At 38.7% G+C, this 18,991-nt stretch overlaps 1 protein-coding gene across 11 annotated transcripts in view; it reads right to left on the bottom strand.

Annotated features, from left to right (window-relative positions):
• NTRK2 (neurotrophic receptor tyrosine kinase 2) overlaps positions 1 to 18,991 on the bottom strand; it is a 413,238-nt gene that overhangs the window by 311,908 nt on the left and 82,339 nt on the right. For all 11 annotated transcript variants that reach the window (XR_011568150.1, XM_070795052.1, XM_070795054.1 and 8 more), the window contains 2 exons: positions 13,810 to 13,845; positions 10,790 to 10,887 (listed from right to left, as the gene is read on the bottom strand). Coding sequence is in view for 10 of the 11 variants with exons in the window: in XM_070795052.1 (XP_070651153.1) it covers positions 10,790 to 10,887; positions 13,810 to 13,845 (134 nt within the window). In the remaining variant the exon portion in view is untranslated. The remainder of the gene's footprint in view (positions 1 to 10,789; positions 10,888 to 13,809; positions 13,846 to 18,991) is intronic.

The raw sequence follows: 18,991 nt of genomic DNA, 5'->3' as shown, positions 1-18,991 counted from the left end.
GTTAGCATATGATTTTTAGTAATTGAGATACATATGCATCAGTGGGTTTAATGCACATTCCTTGGATTCCTTACATACACAAACAGCATTCTCAAACCAAGAAACATTAAGTGTTTTGGTATGAGAGTAAAAACTTAAATGACTGCACAAGGAAGGAATTAAAAAACATTCTGCAGTTGATTTAACACAGCAGTTTTTCTTGCTGTTTCAATGTATATAGTCATCTGTGGAAACATGTGTGTGTCTCCAAATACTGGATGTGCATGTTATAAGTTGCAGTTAAGTTGCATCTCTTTTTGAGCCTTCTGGTCCCACTGCCATGGCCTTGGTTTAAATATTCATCATATCTCTTTATTATTGAACCAAATACCTAAATCATCACCCGACTTCCAATCCTTCTCTTCTTGAACCCATTCTATAGTGTTCATCATCAGTCTAATCACCTCTAGGTGTCAAGTACTATTCCAAGGACTAGGAATACAGCTGGGAAAAACACTGACCAGGTCACCTATACTAAGAATCTTACTAAAGAATCAGGGAAAGGAAAAGGATATTAAACATGTAAACAAATAAATACTCAAGATAATTATCACAATAATAACTACTCAGAAGAAAATGAAATAGGATAATGGATGCTGCTAGCCACTCTAGCTAAAACTGTGTGGTGGCCATTGGGAAGTGCATGCCTCCTAAAGAAAAAAGCAAGTGTGAAAACTATGAGACAAAAGTAAGCCTGGAGCATGCAAGAGAGCATTTTAAAAAGAAAACTGGCAAACAGTGAGGAGAGTATGCAGATGGAGTCAGAGAGACAGACAAGGGCAAGATATGCAGGGCCCTATTAACCATCATGAGGAGTTGGGTTTATAAAACAAAAGTTTCATCACAATACATTGAGAAGACTCTGAGAATGACAATAAAAGAGTGATCTTATTTTGTGCTTTAAAAAGGTCACTCAGGGGAGAGGGTTCAAGACGGTGGTGTAGGAAGATCCTAAACTCATCTCCTACCATAGACACAGCAAGTCTACAACTAAATATGAAATAATTTCCTCAGAAAAGGATCTGAAAACTAGATGAACAGAGCCTCTACTTGTTCCATCACAAGTATAATCATGGGGATGGGGTGTAAAAAAGATAAAGCTTTGGCATGTATTCAAACTTAAGTTACTACCAACTTAAAACAGGATATTACTTACATACAGTGTTATATGTGAATGTCGCAGTAATCACAAGGAAAAAACTTATAGTAAAAAGAGGGAAAAAATGATAAGAGAATCTAAACATAACACTAAAGAAAACCACCAAACTCAAGATAAAAGAGAAAGAGAATAAGAAAGGAACACAAAAGAACTACAAAAATAGCCATAAAACAACTAACACAATGATGACAATATATACTGGTCAATAATTTCTTAAATGTAAATGGGTTAAATTCACCAATCAAAAGACATGGAGTGACTAAATGGATTAAAAAGCATGATCTGTCTGTATGTTGCCTACAACATACAGAAGAACTTCAGAAGAAAGAATACACACAGGCTGAAAATGAAGAAATGGAAAAAGATATTCCATGAAAATGGAATAAAAAGAAAGCTGGAATAGCTATATTCATAACAGACAAAACAAACTTTAAAACAAACACTGTAACAAAAGACAAAGGGCATTAAATAATGATAAAGGGGTCAATCCAGGAAGAAGATATAATATTTAAAAAGGTATATGCACCCAATACAGGAGCACCAAGATATACAGAACAAATATGCAACATTCAGAAAACAAAGATCATGGCATCTGATGCCATCAAAGGTGGAGAAACAGTGGAAACAGTGGCAGACTTTATCTTTTTGGGCTCCAAAATCACTGCAGATGGTGACTGCAGCCATGAAATAAAAGACGCTTACTCTTTGGAAGAAAAGTTATGACAAACCTGGACAGCATATTAAAAAGCAGAGACATTACTTTACCAACAAAGGTCCGTCTAGTCAAGGCTATGGTTTTTCCAGTAGTCATATATGGATGTGAGAGTTGGACTATAAAGAAAGCTGAGCACCAAAGGATTGATGCTTTTGAACTGTGGTGTTGGAAAAGACTCTTGAGAGTCCCTTGGACTGCAAGGAGATCAAACCAGTCAATCCTAAAGGAAATCAGTCCTGAATATTCATTGGAAGGACTGATGTTGAAGCTGAAACTCCAATACTTTGGCCACCTGATGCAAAGAGCTGACTCATTTGAAAAGACCCTGATGCTGGGAAAGATAGAAGGTGGGAGGGGAAGGGGACGACAGCAAATGAGACGGTTGGATGGCATCACCGACTCAATGGACATGAGTTTGAGTAAACTTCAGGATTTGATGATGGACAGGGAGGCCTGGCAAGCTGCAGTCTGTGGGGTCACAAAGAATTGGACACGACTAAGTGACTGAACTGAAAGGGAGAACTTGAAAGAGATATAATAATAGCAGGAGACTTAACACCTCACTTATATCAATGGGTTGATTATCCAAAAAGAAAATTAATAAGGACATATCAGACTTTGACATGTTAGACCAGATGACCTTCCAGATATACATAGAACATTCCATCAAAAAGAAGTAGATAAACATTCTTCTCAAGGGCACATGGAAGGTTCTTCAAGACAATTCACATGTTAGGTCAGTAAACAAGTCTCAATAAATTTAAGAGGATTAAAATCATATCAAACATCTTCTCCAAAGACAATTATATTAAACTAAAACTTGGTCACAAGAAAAAAATTGGAAAAACTACAAAAACTGGAGATTAAACAACATGTTACTGAACAACCAATAGGTCTTTGAAGAAATAAAAATGCATAGAGATGAAGGAAAATAGAAATTTAACATACCAAAGTCTTTGGAATGCAGCAAAACTGGTCACAAGAGGGACATTCATAGCAATATAGGCCAATCTCAATAAACAAGAAAAGTCCTAAATAAGGAAGCTAACTGTACACCCAAAGGAACTAGAAAAAGCATAACAAATGAAGCCAAATATTAGTAAAAGAAATAATAAAGATCCAAGCATACATAAATAAAGACCAAAAAATAGAAAAGATCAATAAAACAAAAAGCTAGCTCTTTAAAAAGATAAAATCAATAAAACTTCAGCTAGACTAATAAAAAAGATACTCAAATATATAAAATCAGAAGTGAAAGAGAAGAAATAGCAATGACATCATAAGAAAACAAAGGATCATAAGAGGATGTTACAATTATTTGCCAAAAAATTGGACAAACTAGAATAAAAGATAAACTACTAGAAAATAAAAGATAATAAAAGATAAACTACTTGAAACATAATTTTTCAAGACTGAATTATTAAGAAATAGAAGATCTGAATAGACAAATTACTAGTGGGGATATTAAAACAGTAATCAAAATTCTCCCAACAAGCAAAAGCCCAGGACCAGGTAGTTTTAATGGCAAATTCTACAAAAACATTCAAATATTTAAGAACTATCTTTCCCAAATTCTTCAGGAAAAAAAAAAAAAAGAAAAGGAAACAACTGAAGAAGAAGGAACCTGCCAAAAGCATTCTACAAAGCTAACATTTCCCTGGTTCCAAAACCAGATGAGGACACCAAAAAGAAAATAACTGGCCAATATCTTGATGAACACAGATGCAAAATCCTCAATGAATATTAGCAAAATACATCTGATATGATTTAAAAGGATCATACACCACAATGAAATGTAATTTATTCCAGGGATTCAAGGATGGTTCAATATCTGCAAATCAATCAACATGATACATAACATTAACAAAATGAAGGATAAACAATCACACATGATCATCTCAATATATAAAGAGAAAAGCACCTGACAAAATTTAACATCCACTTATGATAACAACTCAACAAAGAGGTCAGCAACAAGACAAAAATCCTCACTCTTTCCGCTTTCATTCAACACAATGTTGGAAGTCCTAGCCATAGAAATTAGGCAAGAAAAAGAAATGAAAGCATCCAAATCAGAAAGGAAAAAGTAAAACTGTCATGATTTGCAGATGACATGATGCCATATTAAGAAAACCCTGAAGAGTCCACCAAAAAATTATTATAACCAGTAAATTAATTCAGTGAAGTCACAGGATACAAAATCAATGTACAGATATGTATGGCATTTCTATATACTAACAATGATCTATCAGAAAAGGAAACTAATAAAACAATCCCATTTGCAATTATACCAAAAGAATAAAATACCTAGGAATAAATTTAACCAAAAGTGAAAAGACTAGCACACAGAAAACTAAGATGATGATGAGAAATTGAAAAAAAAACACACATACACACACACACAAATAAATGGAAAGATATTCCATATTCATGAACTGGAAGAATTAATCTTGTTAAAATGTCCATAGTACCCAAAGCAGTCTATAGATTGTGTAAACTCTATCAAAATTCCAATGGCGTATTTCATAGATCTAGAATAAATAATCCCAAAATTTGTATGGTACCAGTAAAGAACCGGAATAGCCAAAACTATCATGAGATAGAAGAACAAAGTTGGAGGTATCTCACTCCCTGATTTTACACTCCACTACAAAACTACAGTAATCAAAACAGTTTGGCATGGGCACAAAAACAGACACACAGATCAAGAGACAGAAGTGAGAACTCAGAAATAAACCCATATATATATACAGATAATTTATAACAGAGGAGCAAAGAACATACAGTGGAGAAAGAACAGTCTCTTCAACACAATAAATGGTGCTGGGAAAACTGGACAGCCATATGCAAAACAATGAAACTAGAAAACTATCTCATGCCACCTGCAAAAATTAACTCAGAATGGAGTTAAAAATTTGAATGTAAGACCTGAAACCATACAATTCTTAAATGGAAACATAGGCAATAATCTCACTGACATTAGTTTTAAAAATGTTTTTGTAGATCTGAATCCAAAGGCAAGTGAAACAAAGGCAAAAATAAATAAATTAGACTGCATCAAACTAAAAAGCTCCTTTACAGTGAAGGAAACTGTCATCAAAATAAAAATTCAACCTATGAGTGAAAGAAAATATTTACAAATCATATATCTGATAAGGGGTTAATATTGAAATTTTTAAAGAACTCATACAACTCAACAACAGAAAACCAAACAACCAGATTAAAAAATGTATGGAAAATCTGGATAAACATTTTTTCCCAAAGACATACACATTGCCAACAAGCACATGAAAATATGTTCAACATCACTAATTATTAGGGAAATGCAAATCAAAACCACATAAGATATCATCCCACACTATTATTGAAAAGCAAGAAATAACAAATGTTGGCAAGGATATTGAGAAGAGAGAATCTTCAAACACTGGTGGTGAGGATGTAAACTGATACAGCCACCATGTAAAACAGTATGGAGACTTCCTCAAAAAATTAAGAATAGAGGTACCATATGACCCAGTTATTCTACTTCTGGGTATTTATACCAGAACATGAAAACACTAATTCAAAAGGATATATGCACCCATATGTTCAATGGACCATTTCTAGGGAAGAATTTTAGGCACAGAGAGGGTGTGCCTTCTAATTATTGTCTCCCAGCAATGGACAGGTATCTGGGATTCAGTGTCAGGTTGCCTATTTCAGAACAAGGGGAGTCTGGTCTCTGTAATCCTCTCTCCCTTCCAACCCAGCTTTGGGAACTCAAAGAACACCTAGTCCACCCTCTGTCCCTGGCATCCCCTCCTCAAGAATCCTGCTCATACATTGCATTCCATGCTCAGTGGTCATGACTATCCACTGCGAAGCAACATTCATGGCTTTCCCATGAATGATCCCATTATCTACCTGGTAACACTCTGTTCCCACCATCGCCATGCCACAGCACTGCACTGGGTTTAGGACAGCCAAGAGTGGACAAGAAACTTGGATGATACTGTATGATATCACTTACGTGCAATTCTAAAACAATACAAATGAATACACGTGCAAAATAGAAACATGCAAGATTTAGGGGCTTCACTGGTGGCTCACTGATAAAGAACCTGACTGCCAAATCAGTAAATGTGGGTTCGATCCCTGGGTCAGGATGATCCCCTAGAGAAGGAAATGGCAACCCACTCCAATATTCTTGCCTGGAGAATTCCATGGACAGGGGAGCCTGGCAGGCTATAGTCCATGGGGTTGCAAAGAGTCAAACATGACTTAGCAACTACACACATGTTCAATGCAGCATTATTTACAATAGACAAGATGTGTTGACAACCCAAGTGTCCATCAATAGATGAATGGATAAGAAGATGTGATATGTGATATATATAAATATATACATATATATTTATTGGAATATTACTCAATGGAATTGAGTATTATTCAATGGAATATTACTCAGCCATTAAAAACAATGAAATCTTCCCATTTGTGACAATATGGATGGACCTTGAAGGTACTATAGTAACGGAAATAAGTCAGACAAAAGACAAATACCATATGATTTCATTCATCTGTAGAATCTAAAAAACCAAAACAAACAAACAAAAAAGAAACCAACTCATAGATACAGAGATCAGATTAGTGGTTACCAGAGAGAAAGGGGGTCAGGGTGAGCAAAATGAGTGAAGAGGGTCAACTGTATGATACAGATGGTAACTAGGCTGGTGGGATTATCAGTCTTTAGTGTACACAGATGTGAAATTACAATATAGTACAGCTGAAACTTATAAAATAAAAGAAAAACTATTAAAAAAATGTCAGGCTGATGCATGAAGAAAGGCTGGAAGATCACAAGAGTGGCAGAGGGAGACAGGGTGGGAAGCAGGGCAGTCATCCAGGAACAAGCAATTGTGGTAAACTTTCTCTGCAAAGTGCCAAATGATAAATATTTCCAGCTCTGCAGGCCATACAGACTTTGCTGCAACTACTCCATATGCCCTTGAGTGCAAAAGTAGCCACAACAATATGTGCTGCTGCTGCTAAGTCACTTCAGTCCTGTCCGACTCTGTGCGACCCCATAGATGGAAGCCCACCAGGCTCCCCCGTCTCTGGGATTCTCCAGGCAAGAACACTGGAGTGGGATGCCATTTCCTTCTCCAATGCGTGAAAGTGAAAAGTGAAAGTGAAGTCGCTCAGTTGTGTCCGAATCTCAGCGACCCCATGGACTGCAGCCTTCCAGGCTCCTCCATCCATGGGATTTTCCAGGCAAGAGTACTGGAGTGGGGTGTCATTGCCTTCTCCACAACAATATATAAATAGGCATGCTATGCTATGCTATGCTAAGTCACTTCAGTCGTGTCCGACCCTGTGCGACCCCATAGATGGCAGCCCACCAGGCTTCCCCGTCCCTGGGATTCTCCAGGCAAGAACACTGGAGTGGGTTGCCATTTCCTTCTCCAATGCATGAAAGTGAAAAGAGAAAGTGAAGTTGCTCAGTCGTGTCCGACTCTTAGCGACCCCATGGACTGCAGCCTACCAGGCTCCTCCGTCCATGGGATTTTCCAGGCAAGAGTACTGGAGTGGGGTGCCATTGCCTTCTCCAAAACAGGCATCAGATCAGATCAGTCGCTCAGTCATGTCCAACTCTTTGCGACCCCATGAATCGCAGCACGCCAGGCCTCCCTGTCCAACACCAACTCCCGGAGTTCACTGAGACTCACGTCCATTGAGTCAGTGATGCCATCCAGCCATCTCATCCTCTGTCGTCCCCTTCTCCTCCTGCCCCCAATCCCTCCCAGCATCAGAGTCTTTTCCAATGAGTCAACTCTTCGCATGAGGTGGCCAAAGTACTGGAGTTTCAGCTTTAGCATCATTCCTTCCAAAGAAATCCCAGGGCTGATCTCCTTCAGAATGGACTGGTTGGATCTCCTTGCAGTCCAAGGGACTCTCAAGAGTCTTCTCCAACACCACAGTTCAAAAGCATCAATTCTTCGGTGCTCAGCCTTCTTCACAGTCCAACTCACATCCATACATGACCACAGGAAAAACCATAGCCTTGACTAGATGAACCTTTGTTGGCAAAGTAATGTCTCTGCTTTTGAATATGCTATCTAGGTTGGTCATAACTTTCCTTCCAAGGAGTAAGCGTCTTTTAATTTCATGGCTGCATCTGTAGTGATTTTGGAGCCCAGAAAAATAAAGTCTGACACTGTTTCCACTGTTTCCCCTTCTATTTCCTATTCTATTCTAATAAAACTTTATTTATGGACATTGACATGTGAATTTCATAAAAAGCTCACATGTCACAAAATTTCATCCTTCTTTTGTTTTTTTTAAAACCACTTAAAAATGTTAAAACTATTCTTAGCCTATAGACTACATAAGCTGAACTTGGCCCAAGGGCCATAGTTTGTGGACGGACAGGTTTGAATACAAAGAGGCAGAACTCACACGATGTTTGACTGGGTGCACATGACAAAGAAGGAAAAGAAAAGAATGGAGGAATCTGCTGGGTTTTTACCTGAGCTGCTGCCCCAGAGTCCTGGGGAGATGAACTCACACCCCCTTTAATGTTCTTCACTGTGCCATAAATCTAACCACCTGGCACTGAGGTTCAAGATCTCATGGACAACTTCCCCAGCCTTGCCTCTGACCACCATCCTTCACCCACCCTGCCTTCCAATCAAGAATGTTTCCAGTTTGCAGGCTCTTGTTCACACACCTACAATACCCTTCCTCTTCTTTCCTCTGTGTCCAAATTCCGTGCATCCATCATAGGCTGTGAAACCTGTCCCACAGACTCCTCCAGCTCTCCTAAGAGGAAGGACCAGGGTGCTGCCCGTCTACATCTACCACTCCTATTGCTTTGCTCAGCCTCTGTTTGCATTTTAGGTGCAAACATTCACATCTCAGGTCTCTGACCTAAGTATAAGAACCAAAGGGATAGATCTGTATTTCATTCATATTTTTATATCCTCCTATGGCCAGCCCCTTTCAGAACTTACTGGATTTATTACACTCTGTAGGCACTGAAATTTTTATTAAGATATTTAAGGAGACAAGTGTGAAGGTGTGGAAACAAGAAGAATTACACATATCCCTGAATGAGATGCTGGGCTGGATGAATCACAAGCTGGAATCAAGATTGCCCAGAGAAATATCAATAACCTTGGGTATGCAGATGATACCACCTTAATGGCAGAAGGTGAAAAAGAACTAAAGAGCCTCTTGATGAAGGTGAAAATGGAGAGTAAAAAAGCTGGCTTAAAATGTAACATTCAGAAAACTAAGATTATGGCATCCAGTCCCATCACTTCATGGCAAGCAGATGGGGAAAAAATTGGAAACAGTAAAAGATCTTATTATCTTGGGCTCCAAAACCACTGCAGATGGTGACTGCAACCATGAAATTAAAACATGCTTGCTCCTTGAAAGAAAAGCTATGACAAACCTAGACAGCATATTAAAAAGCAGAGACATCACTTTGCTGACAAAGGTCCATATAGTCAAAGCTATGGTTTTTCCAGTAGTCATGTACGGATGTGAGAGTGGGACCATAAAGAAGGCAGAGTGCTGAAGAAGTGATGCTTTCAAACTGTGGTGCTCGAGAAGACTCTTGAGAGTCCCTTGGACAGCAAGGTGATCAAACCAGTCAATTCTAAAGGAAATCAACCCTGAATATTCACTGGAAGTACGGATGCTGGAGCTGAAGCTCCAGTACTTTGGCCACCTGATGTAAAGAGCCAACTCATTGGAAAAGACCCTAATTCTAGAAAAGATTGAGGGCATGAGGAGTAGGGAGTGACAGAGAATGAGATGGTTGGATGGCATCATTGACTCAATAGACATAAGTCTAAACAGACTCCACGAGATAGTGAAGGACTAAAGTCTGGCGTGCTGCAGTCCACAAGTTAACGGAGTCAGACATGACTGAGCAACTGAAGAATAACAATTGAATGAGAAACCTGGTTTCTTGATATAGTAGTAATAATCTTTTAAAGGGCAATTTTTTTTTTTAGAAACTTAAAGTTTTTGAAAGTTACCATACCATTTTTTATTCTCACTAACAATATCTAGGGGCTTCCCAGGTGGCATTAGTGGTAAAGAACCTGTCTGCAGCAGACCCAAGAGTTGCAGGTTCCATCCCTGAGCCAGGAAGATCTTCTGGAGGAGGGCATGGCAGCCCACTCCAGTATTCTTGCCTGGATAATTCCATGGACAGAGGAGTCTGGCAGTCCATGGGTCGCAGAGTCAGATATGACTGAGCAACTTAACAGGCACACACGCATGCCCGCAGTAATATCTAAGGCTTTCTATTTTTCCACAATCTTGCAAACATTTGTTTGTATCTGTCTTTTGTTTTGTTTTTGACTTCCAAGTGACATGTGGTATCTTAGTTCTCAGACCAGGGATGGAACTCATATCCCCTGTAGGGTGTAGGGTCTTAACCACTGGACTGCCAAGGAAGTCCCTAAAGGACAAATATTTAAAACAGGAATCATCAGCAATAAGTCAGAGGCTATACAGCACCTTTATGTGTGTGTTAGTTGCTCAGTCATGTCTGACTCTTTGTGACCCCATGGAATTCTCCAGGCAAGAATACTGAAGTGGGTTGCCATTCCCTTCTCCAGAGGACTTTCCCAACTCAGGGACTGAACCTGGGTCTCCTGCATTGCAAGCAGATTCTTTACCACCTGAGCTACCAGGGAAGACCACAGCACCTTTATAACTTCTCTTAAATCTTTCTATTAGTTCCTCTACCCTTCAACACCATATTTATATCTGAATGAAAGTATTTTGTTGAAAGACTGGCATTGAAGATCCCTCAGGCATTCAAGCAATCAAAATGCTCAGAACCAACTTAGGAAACAAGTAAGCATCTCACTCACCGAGAGGTGTTCCCGACCCGTGTCAACAACACCTGTGGGAAGGGTTCCATTACTTTTGTTTGTGGTGTCCCCAATGTCATTTGCTGCGGTCCCGTAATCTTAAATTGGAGAAAGGGGAAAAAGAAGGAAGCATGAAGTTGTCTTTAGGCTGCAATCAAACATGAGCCACAGTAGAATTCAGAACAAAGCAAGACAAATCACAAGCTTCCAAGCCACTGACAGTGTGGCTGGGGAGAAACATGACACCTCCCCACCTTGGTTTAAATTCACTGTAAGACTGTGTGATGTCAAAATTGTATTCAACTCAGATCTTTACATCTTTGCTTTGTTGGTCAAATTCCAAACCAGGTTTAGGATTTTTCTCTGCACATGAAGGTTTTTATTATATAAGTTTGTATATAATATCAATATATTCCTTTTTTGGTAAAGTATTTAATGAAAATACAAAAAAAATTGACCATATAGAGTCATAGATTTATAGGCCTAGAAGAGTCTTTGGAAATCAAGTCTAACCACCAGTTTTACAGCTGAAGAATGAAAGCTCAGAGATGTTACCAGTTATTACTAGTCTTAAGGTCAACTGGCAAGAAGGCAACAGAGTCTAGAAATCAGACCTGAAATCAGCAGCACTGATTTCTGGACATCTTACTTATTCACTTAAAATAGAATGTGGACTCAGCACTGAGAACAAACTTGGGTCCACATTTGAACTTTTAAAAGAGTTCTGAATTGCCAATATTTCAGTTGCAGAATTAATGTATAGGGAACTTCACCAACACAACACTTAGAATTGTGAGGATATGTTCTCATAGTTCTCAAATGTAGCTGCTCCTTTGGATCACTTTTAGCCTACATGGATCAGGATAGAAATAAATGATTTTTCTGTAGGGAATGTCTTTATTAATAATATTATATATAAAGTCATAAAAAGTTTTAGTAAACATTACAGACAATGTTGTTTATAAATGGTTTGTATTTTTATTCTAAATAGATATGGTGCCTTCAATTTCCATCCTGAACAACCAACCTCATTAAGCCAGCCCCAGCCAATCTTCCCTTGGTAGAAATATCATGCTGGCCTCAAGGCAACCAATTTAAATTATATTCTTATTAGCAGAGTGTTCCTTTGAATGTGAATGAAAATTAACAGAAACAGAATTTATTTTCGATCTGTGGCTGTTTCATTCTTAACTGCAAAACTATATTCTTACCATTTTCATTTTGAAAATATTAGAACTTATTAATATTTCAAACACTAGGAGATATCATTTATTTGCTTATTTTCCCTCTTCATATTATATCCAGCTACTCACACAAAATTAAATCATTAAAGTATCTACAGTTTAATATAACAACATTTTAGGCCAAATATTCAAAGTGTGATCTGCGTCCAGTGGAAAGATGACATTTTTAGAGACTTAAAATTATTGGAAAGGAGTTCAAAACATAATTTTAAAATGGAAAAATCACAATATAATTTCTCTGTGATACAATTTGACGTACTCTTTCTTTAAAACATATCAGAACAAATAAATATAAAAATACACAAATTACATCCACAAAATCACCCAAACCACAACAGCCTGGAGGAAATATGGCTTAACATGCATAAAGCAAGAAAACACAATTTAATTCCCTAGACAAAATTAGCTCAAGTTAAATATACACACATAAACACAGAAAGGATCATTTTATATTTAAAATGCAAATTATTTTTATATTAAAAATATAAATATACACATTTGTCAAGCTGTGCATCAGAATTAAAGAATAGACTATTTTATAGAATAAATATGTAAATGCAACATTTTGATAAATGTAACTTTTTATCAATTTTAAATTTCAAACCAAGTCTTGAAATTGAGCCTGCCATTTTCCCAAAAGAAGCCTCCTGGTCATGAAGGTGGTTTCAAAACTATTAACAATGGATTCTCATATGTAGTAAAATGACCCTGGAATTCAATTAAAACAGCAAAGGAAAGATGAGCTATTTGGTAAGCTAATACAGTGGATAGTTTGATTCTCTTCTTCCACATTCCAAAAGTAAAAGTGTTAGTTCCTCAGTTGTGTCTGACTCTTTACAACCCCATGAACTGAAGCCCTCCAGGCTCCCTGTCCATGGAATTCTCCAGGTAAGAATACTGGCGTGGGTATCCATTCCCTTCTCCAGGAGATCCTCTCAACCCAGGGATTGAACCCAGGTCTCCTGCCTTGCAGGTAGATTCTTTACCATTTAAGAGAGATCCATTTTATTCAAGGGAATTTATTCCTCTAGGAAAGTTGATCTAAACTCCAGGGGTGGATCTATTTAACCAAGGGTTAAATAGATTTTTGCCACCAAGGCAAAAATGAACCATGACCCAACTGAGTCCTGAGTCAGAAACAGGGAGGGTTTGATGGAGGTCTCTGGGAAAGTTCTTCTTCTGGAACAATTTCATAAGTTCCTCCCTTTCTCCCATCAATGTGAATGACTCATTTTAAGACCATAAAAGAAACCAGCCTTCAGTGAAGCCAGCACAATGGGCAGAAGGGTGCAGAGATGGGGAAAAAAAAACACTGGATCCCTGATGATATGGTTGAGTTGCTGGTTTCACCAACCTTAAAACATGCCTCGCCTTTGAGGTTCCTGTCTCTGAGCCAGGCTTTTTCATTATATAAGAAACATAATTTTGAATTGGGTTTACCGTCATAGCCAGAAACTGATACACCTCCCTTTTCTTGGTAGTCAAGGCTTTTAAACAGGTAATTAGTTCCCAATTATGGAAACAAAATGTCTGTTACAGCAGAATGGATTTACTACTTCCAAGAACAAGCATGAGAGAGAAAACACTATTTACAGGCATTGTAAATATCAAGGGAAAACAGCCATCAATACCAAATGATTTTTGAAGTATTATTTTGGCCTAAGTCATGCTTGAAGTGTATATTTAATTGAGCTTAAAGTTCTTCTTTCAGTTGATTTATTACATTTTAGACAAATATTTTGAAAAGATACAAAATACAGACCACATGATAGCTACCTTCATAAATTACATCAGGATAATTTGGATTTGCACCTAAAAAGCAAAACAAAACAAAGATATCTTATTAAGTATGCATTCAAAGTTAAAAAATTACTAACTAAGCCCACTAAAATTGGCTAAATACATATTGAAGGTTTTAAATTGAATAGATTGTTTTATAGGTAAATAAAATCTGAAATTCTAGGTTTGCTTCTTGTTAACCTTGTTGCTCTTCCCAAGCCCACAATCCCTGTCTCTATTCCAGAAAGGCAAAGAAAAGGGCAAACAAAAATTAAATATCACTTTAATGAGAAAAAATTCAACCATCAATGAACTATGATCACATTTTTTGCTGTTTCTATTAAACACTTGATCAATTTAATTGTAATTTTGGTATTTTCATTCCAGAAAAAGATCACTTCTGATCCACTTTGATTATTCTCTGATGACTCAGGGTTTGCTTTCAAACTTTGTTATGGCAGGTCCATTTGTATTCACAAACACATTATTAACCAGCCTGGATGATAATACCTAAAGTACAATTTTTCTCTGCACTTTGTCTTGAGGGACATTTCCAAGACAGAATAACCCTTTTATTACCCTAATATAACACAGAAAAATAAATGTACTTTCTCTACTGAGGTTACAAAAAATGTTATGTCAAGAAAGAAATTCAAGAGTATACCATTGTTTTTGGATATGTCTTTAGTCACCAAAATGGTCAGAATATTCTGTTTTAAAATATTTCTAAGAAAATTTGCAAAAAATTTTTTTTTATCTTTTAAAAATCACTGTTAACAAGAACAGGTGACAAAAAAAATTTTGCTACTTATTTTTCAGTCAAAACTATTGAAATTATAGTATCTGTATGAAGGCCTGCTTGGAATTAAAATCAAAATTTGATGTAACATTTAAGTGATTACAAAATGAATTTCCAAAGTCACTTTCTATGCTTTTAGTCTTTCCTCACTGTGTGAAATATAAAATGTGTAAACTATAAACTTTACTTGATTCTCATTTCATTTCTGAACTCTTAGCAGAAAAATACTTAAAGTCAGTGAAACTTGAGCCTATTTTCTGTTTTTGTAGCTCTTAGTAAATAATCAAGATTAATCTAAATGAAGAACCAAATAAAAGTGGTCCTAATATTCAAGCCAGAATTTCAATACGGTTCACCTAGAAGATACCTATTTTAGCAGGGGAAAAAATAGGGATATTACATACTGCTGTGCAGTCTGTGCTTTGTACAACTCTAGGGGGCGCCCTTAAGACTGTCATCAATGTTAATGGAATCACCTGAAATTGTGCAGTGCACAACCTGTACAGCCACTTCTGATGACCCTATGTCAATTCATGCAAAGTCATCATTCCAGTCATTTTCAATTATATTTTGAGTTTTATAATCCCAAACATCATTTCAAAATAGCTTTGAGTTACAAAATATCCATAGACATTGTCAGAATTATTTGTAGCTGATACAACATTCCTGAGAAGGCTCTTGACAGTGACCTGGCAGGTTGAAGGGGAATTCAGTGAATAAAGCAAGGGAATATCTCAATGGAAGCTCTGGGAATGTCATTAACAGGGCACCTGCCCATCCTCTGAAGTCCTTTCTCTTTGCAACATCCTTGGACCTACCTAATGACGTCCCCCCAAAGTTAGGATTTTCCACCACTGCTGAAAAGAAAAGGTTCTATAATCCCAAGAAAGAAAATCATTTTTTGCACTGCCCAGTAATCTGTTACTTTTTTCCTTTTGTTTTTAATTTATTTTAATTGGAGGCTAATTACTTTACAATATTGTAGTGGTTTTTGCCATACATTGACATGAGTCAGCCATGGGTGTACATGTGTTCCCCATCCTGAACCCCTCTCCCACCTCTGTCCCCATCCCATCCCTCAGAAGATCCCATTCTGATCTGGTCCCACTGGTCTCTCAAAATACAATCTGAATCTGCAAGGCATCTGCCCACTAGAGTCTGCTCCTCACTTCTGGACCTCACTCTAGGTCTCCAAAGCCCAGAATTTTCTCACCATGGCCCTGCACAAACTTCCTAGGACTGGTAAGCCCCTCCCCTACAACTGTCACCTCCAGGGGGCCATGCCACCAGTGTGAGCACCCTCTGACACAAGATCCAAGGAGGGGTGAGGAGTGAGTGTGAGCCAGGACAGGTGGGCTGAGGTGTCCACATGCACACCCATCCCCTTCATATAGCTCTCACCATATCACCAGAAGCCCAGAGCAGGGGCCATGACCAGGGACCAGCTCTACTGAAACCACTCTGCTCCTGCTTGGAACTCCAAGAGTCTGAGAATTCGACCTGCAAACCCAGGCTTCCAGGTCATTGTAAATATATATTTGCCAAGGTAACAGAATGTACTAAGTCACTTCAGTCATGTTCGACTCTGCGACCCCATGGACTGTAGCCCTCCAGGTTCCTCTGTCCATGGGATTCTCTAGGCAAGAATACTGGAGTGGGTTGCCATGTCCTCTCCAGGGGTATTCCCTACCCAGGGATCAAACCCACATCTAGTATGTTGCAGGAGGATTCTTTACTACTAGTGCCACCTGGGAAGCCCAAGGTAGGAGAATAGAACTTATTTTTTTTAATTTAACAAGTCATTAACTTGATTATATTTCTTAAGTATTTGGATTGAAGTATGTGGACCCTCACTTGTACTAGATTAAACAACCATCTAAGATGGCCTGAGGTCAAGGATTTTAAGTTTTAAAACTGGGACAGTTATGAGCAAATCTGTGCAGTTTGTTCAGGATGGGGGCCTTCCCTGGACATAGGAAGTGCTAAAACTGGGACGAGTCAGTCACTCTGATTTCTTCTCATACCCTCAACAACCCCACATGCAGTCACCACCTGATTCCATCAGAAAGTAAAGAGGCTCTATGGATTCAGAGCCAGATTTATCTAAACTACACATGAATGAACTTCATCATATATGACTGATATACAGGTGTATTCAGGCTCATCACAGAAAGGGAATACCCAAACTCATTACTCACACAAAGCCCTGCTGCTGCTGCTGCTGCTAAGTCACTTCAGTCATGTCTGACTCTGTGCAACCCCATAGACGGCAGCCCACCAGGCTCCCCTGTCCCTGGGATTCTCCAGGCAAGAACACTGGAGTGGGTTGCCATTTCCTTCTCCAATGCATGAAAGTGAAGAGTGAAAGTGAAGTCACTCAGTCGTGTCCGACTCTTAGCGACCCCATGGACTGCAGCCTTCCAGGCTCCTCTGTCCATGGGATTTTCCAGGCAAGAGTACTGGAGTGGGTTGCCATTGCCTTCTCCACACAAAGCCCTAGGAAGATTCAAAATGTTGAATCAATTCAATATAGCAAATGGGTACAGAAAAATGGGATTTGGGATGGGATCAAAAGGAAATAGGTTAGCTCAGAACCTGGAAAACAGGTCCTTTTCCAGACTTTTGATTCATATCAGTGCATGGCATTTCTACCAAGTTCACCAGCAAAACCATGACGTCAGGTCTACACATTCTGAAAAGCACTATATTTTCCTTGTTTCATTGTCCCAGATGCATGAGAAGTATTGTCACTTTACTTTCATTGTCAGAAATAGCCAAATTTAGCACAAGATTATGAAACTCACAGAAAGACAACATAGGAGGAACAATTTTTTTTTTCCTCCCTACCATACTGTACTATGTCAGATGAGGATTTGCTCATCAAAAGAAAGAAATGTCTCTTCCTGTACAAAGGTTTAGAAGACCTGCTACACAGATGGATGCACAGACCCAGACTTTACAAAATGCTAGGGTCACATTACTCCAGCTGATCCCAGCTTAACAAGCATATTATTTTGCTTCTGGCAACTTCTGAGTCAAGCTAAGCTTCAATGATGTTTACATGCAAATAGCACAGTAGCTATTAAAGTTGAAAGTCACACAGTCGTGTCCGACTCTTTGCAATCCCATGGACTGTAGCCCAGCAGGCTCCTCTGTCCATAGAATTCTCCAGGCAAGAGTACTGGAGTGGGTTGCCATTTCCTTCTTCAGGGGATCTTCCTGATCCAGGGATCAAACCCGGGTCTCCTGCATTGCAGGCGGATTCTTTACCATCTGAGCTACTAGGGAAGCCCCTAGTAGCTATTAACATCATATTAAATGCAGAAACAGGAAAAAAATCACCATTTCCTTTTCAGACTTTTGGCAATGGAAAAATTTGAAGATATCTGCCATTTTAAAGCCTAATTTCTCACTGGTTCCTTTTATTTAGTTTAAGTTTATTCACTATGTATCATTATAAAGGTGGGAACCACTGTTGGAGATAATCAGTATTAAAAAGTGAACGAGAAAAGATAAACACAGGATAGGAGGGGAACAAGTCAATGAAATGCACTTGAGTAATGCACTTGTCGTGGAGATTTGCGAAGGGTTATGGTTCCTTGAACCAGGGTCTCCTGCATTGCAAGAAGATTCTTTACCATCTGACCAATGGGAAAGTCCCCGAGAGAGAGAGAGAGAGTCATGGTTTCTTGAGGGCTTCCCCAGTGGCTCAGTGGTAAAGAACCTGCCTGCCAAAGCAGGAGACGCAAGAGATGTGGGTTTGACGCCTGGGTCAGGAAGATCGAGGAAATGGCATCCCATTCCAGTATTCTGCAGGGGAAATCCCATGGACAGGGGAGCCTGGAGGGTTATAGTCCATGGGGTTGCAAAGAGTTGGACATGACTGAAGCCACTGAGAACAACATGGCATGGTTTCTTGAAGACTATCCTAGTAGCTCTCATCAACTAAGAAATCTCAGACAGAAGCAACAGAGGTGGGCTCAAGCTCTAAAGCTTCATGTTGGGAATCTCCAGAATAAAATATGGACTTCCTGGGACTCCCTTAACCCACTGGCATTCCAAACAAGCAGCAGACCATTCTCTACCTCCTCGGTTCACTCCAGTGTAGAAGCCACAACTCTTTCCCAACCAAAACAAGATAAGTGCCCATGTCTGTTTGTCTGATGTTCAAGTACTATCTTCTGAAGCGTTTGTTGAGTACCTCCAGGCAATACACTCACTAGTACCTTGTTGCTGACCTAAGGCCTGCCTGTTGTCAGAAATTATGGGAAGAGAGTTAACAGGTCCAGAGTGCAGCCTGAAAAACCCCAAGTGAAAAAGAACCATGAAGATTGTATTACAACCACACATACACTCCTGACAAAGCTCTGTGTTCAACGT

The sequence above is a fragment of the Bos indicus genome, chromosome 8 (genome assembly GCF_029378745.1).
Source record: "Bos indicus isolate NIAB-ARS_2022 breed Sahiwal x Tharparkar chromosome 8, NIAB-ARS_B.indTharparkar_mat_pri_1.0, whole genome shotgun sequence".
NCBI lineage: Eukaryota > Metazoa > Chordata > Mammalia > Artiodactyla > Bovidae > Bos > Bos indicus.
Note: the sequence above shows the minus strand (reverse complement) of the source record. Positions and strands in the feature narration are given on the sequence as shown.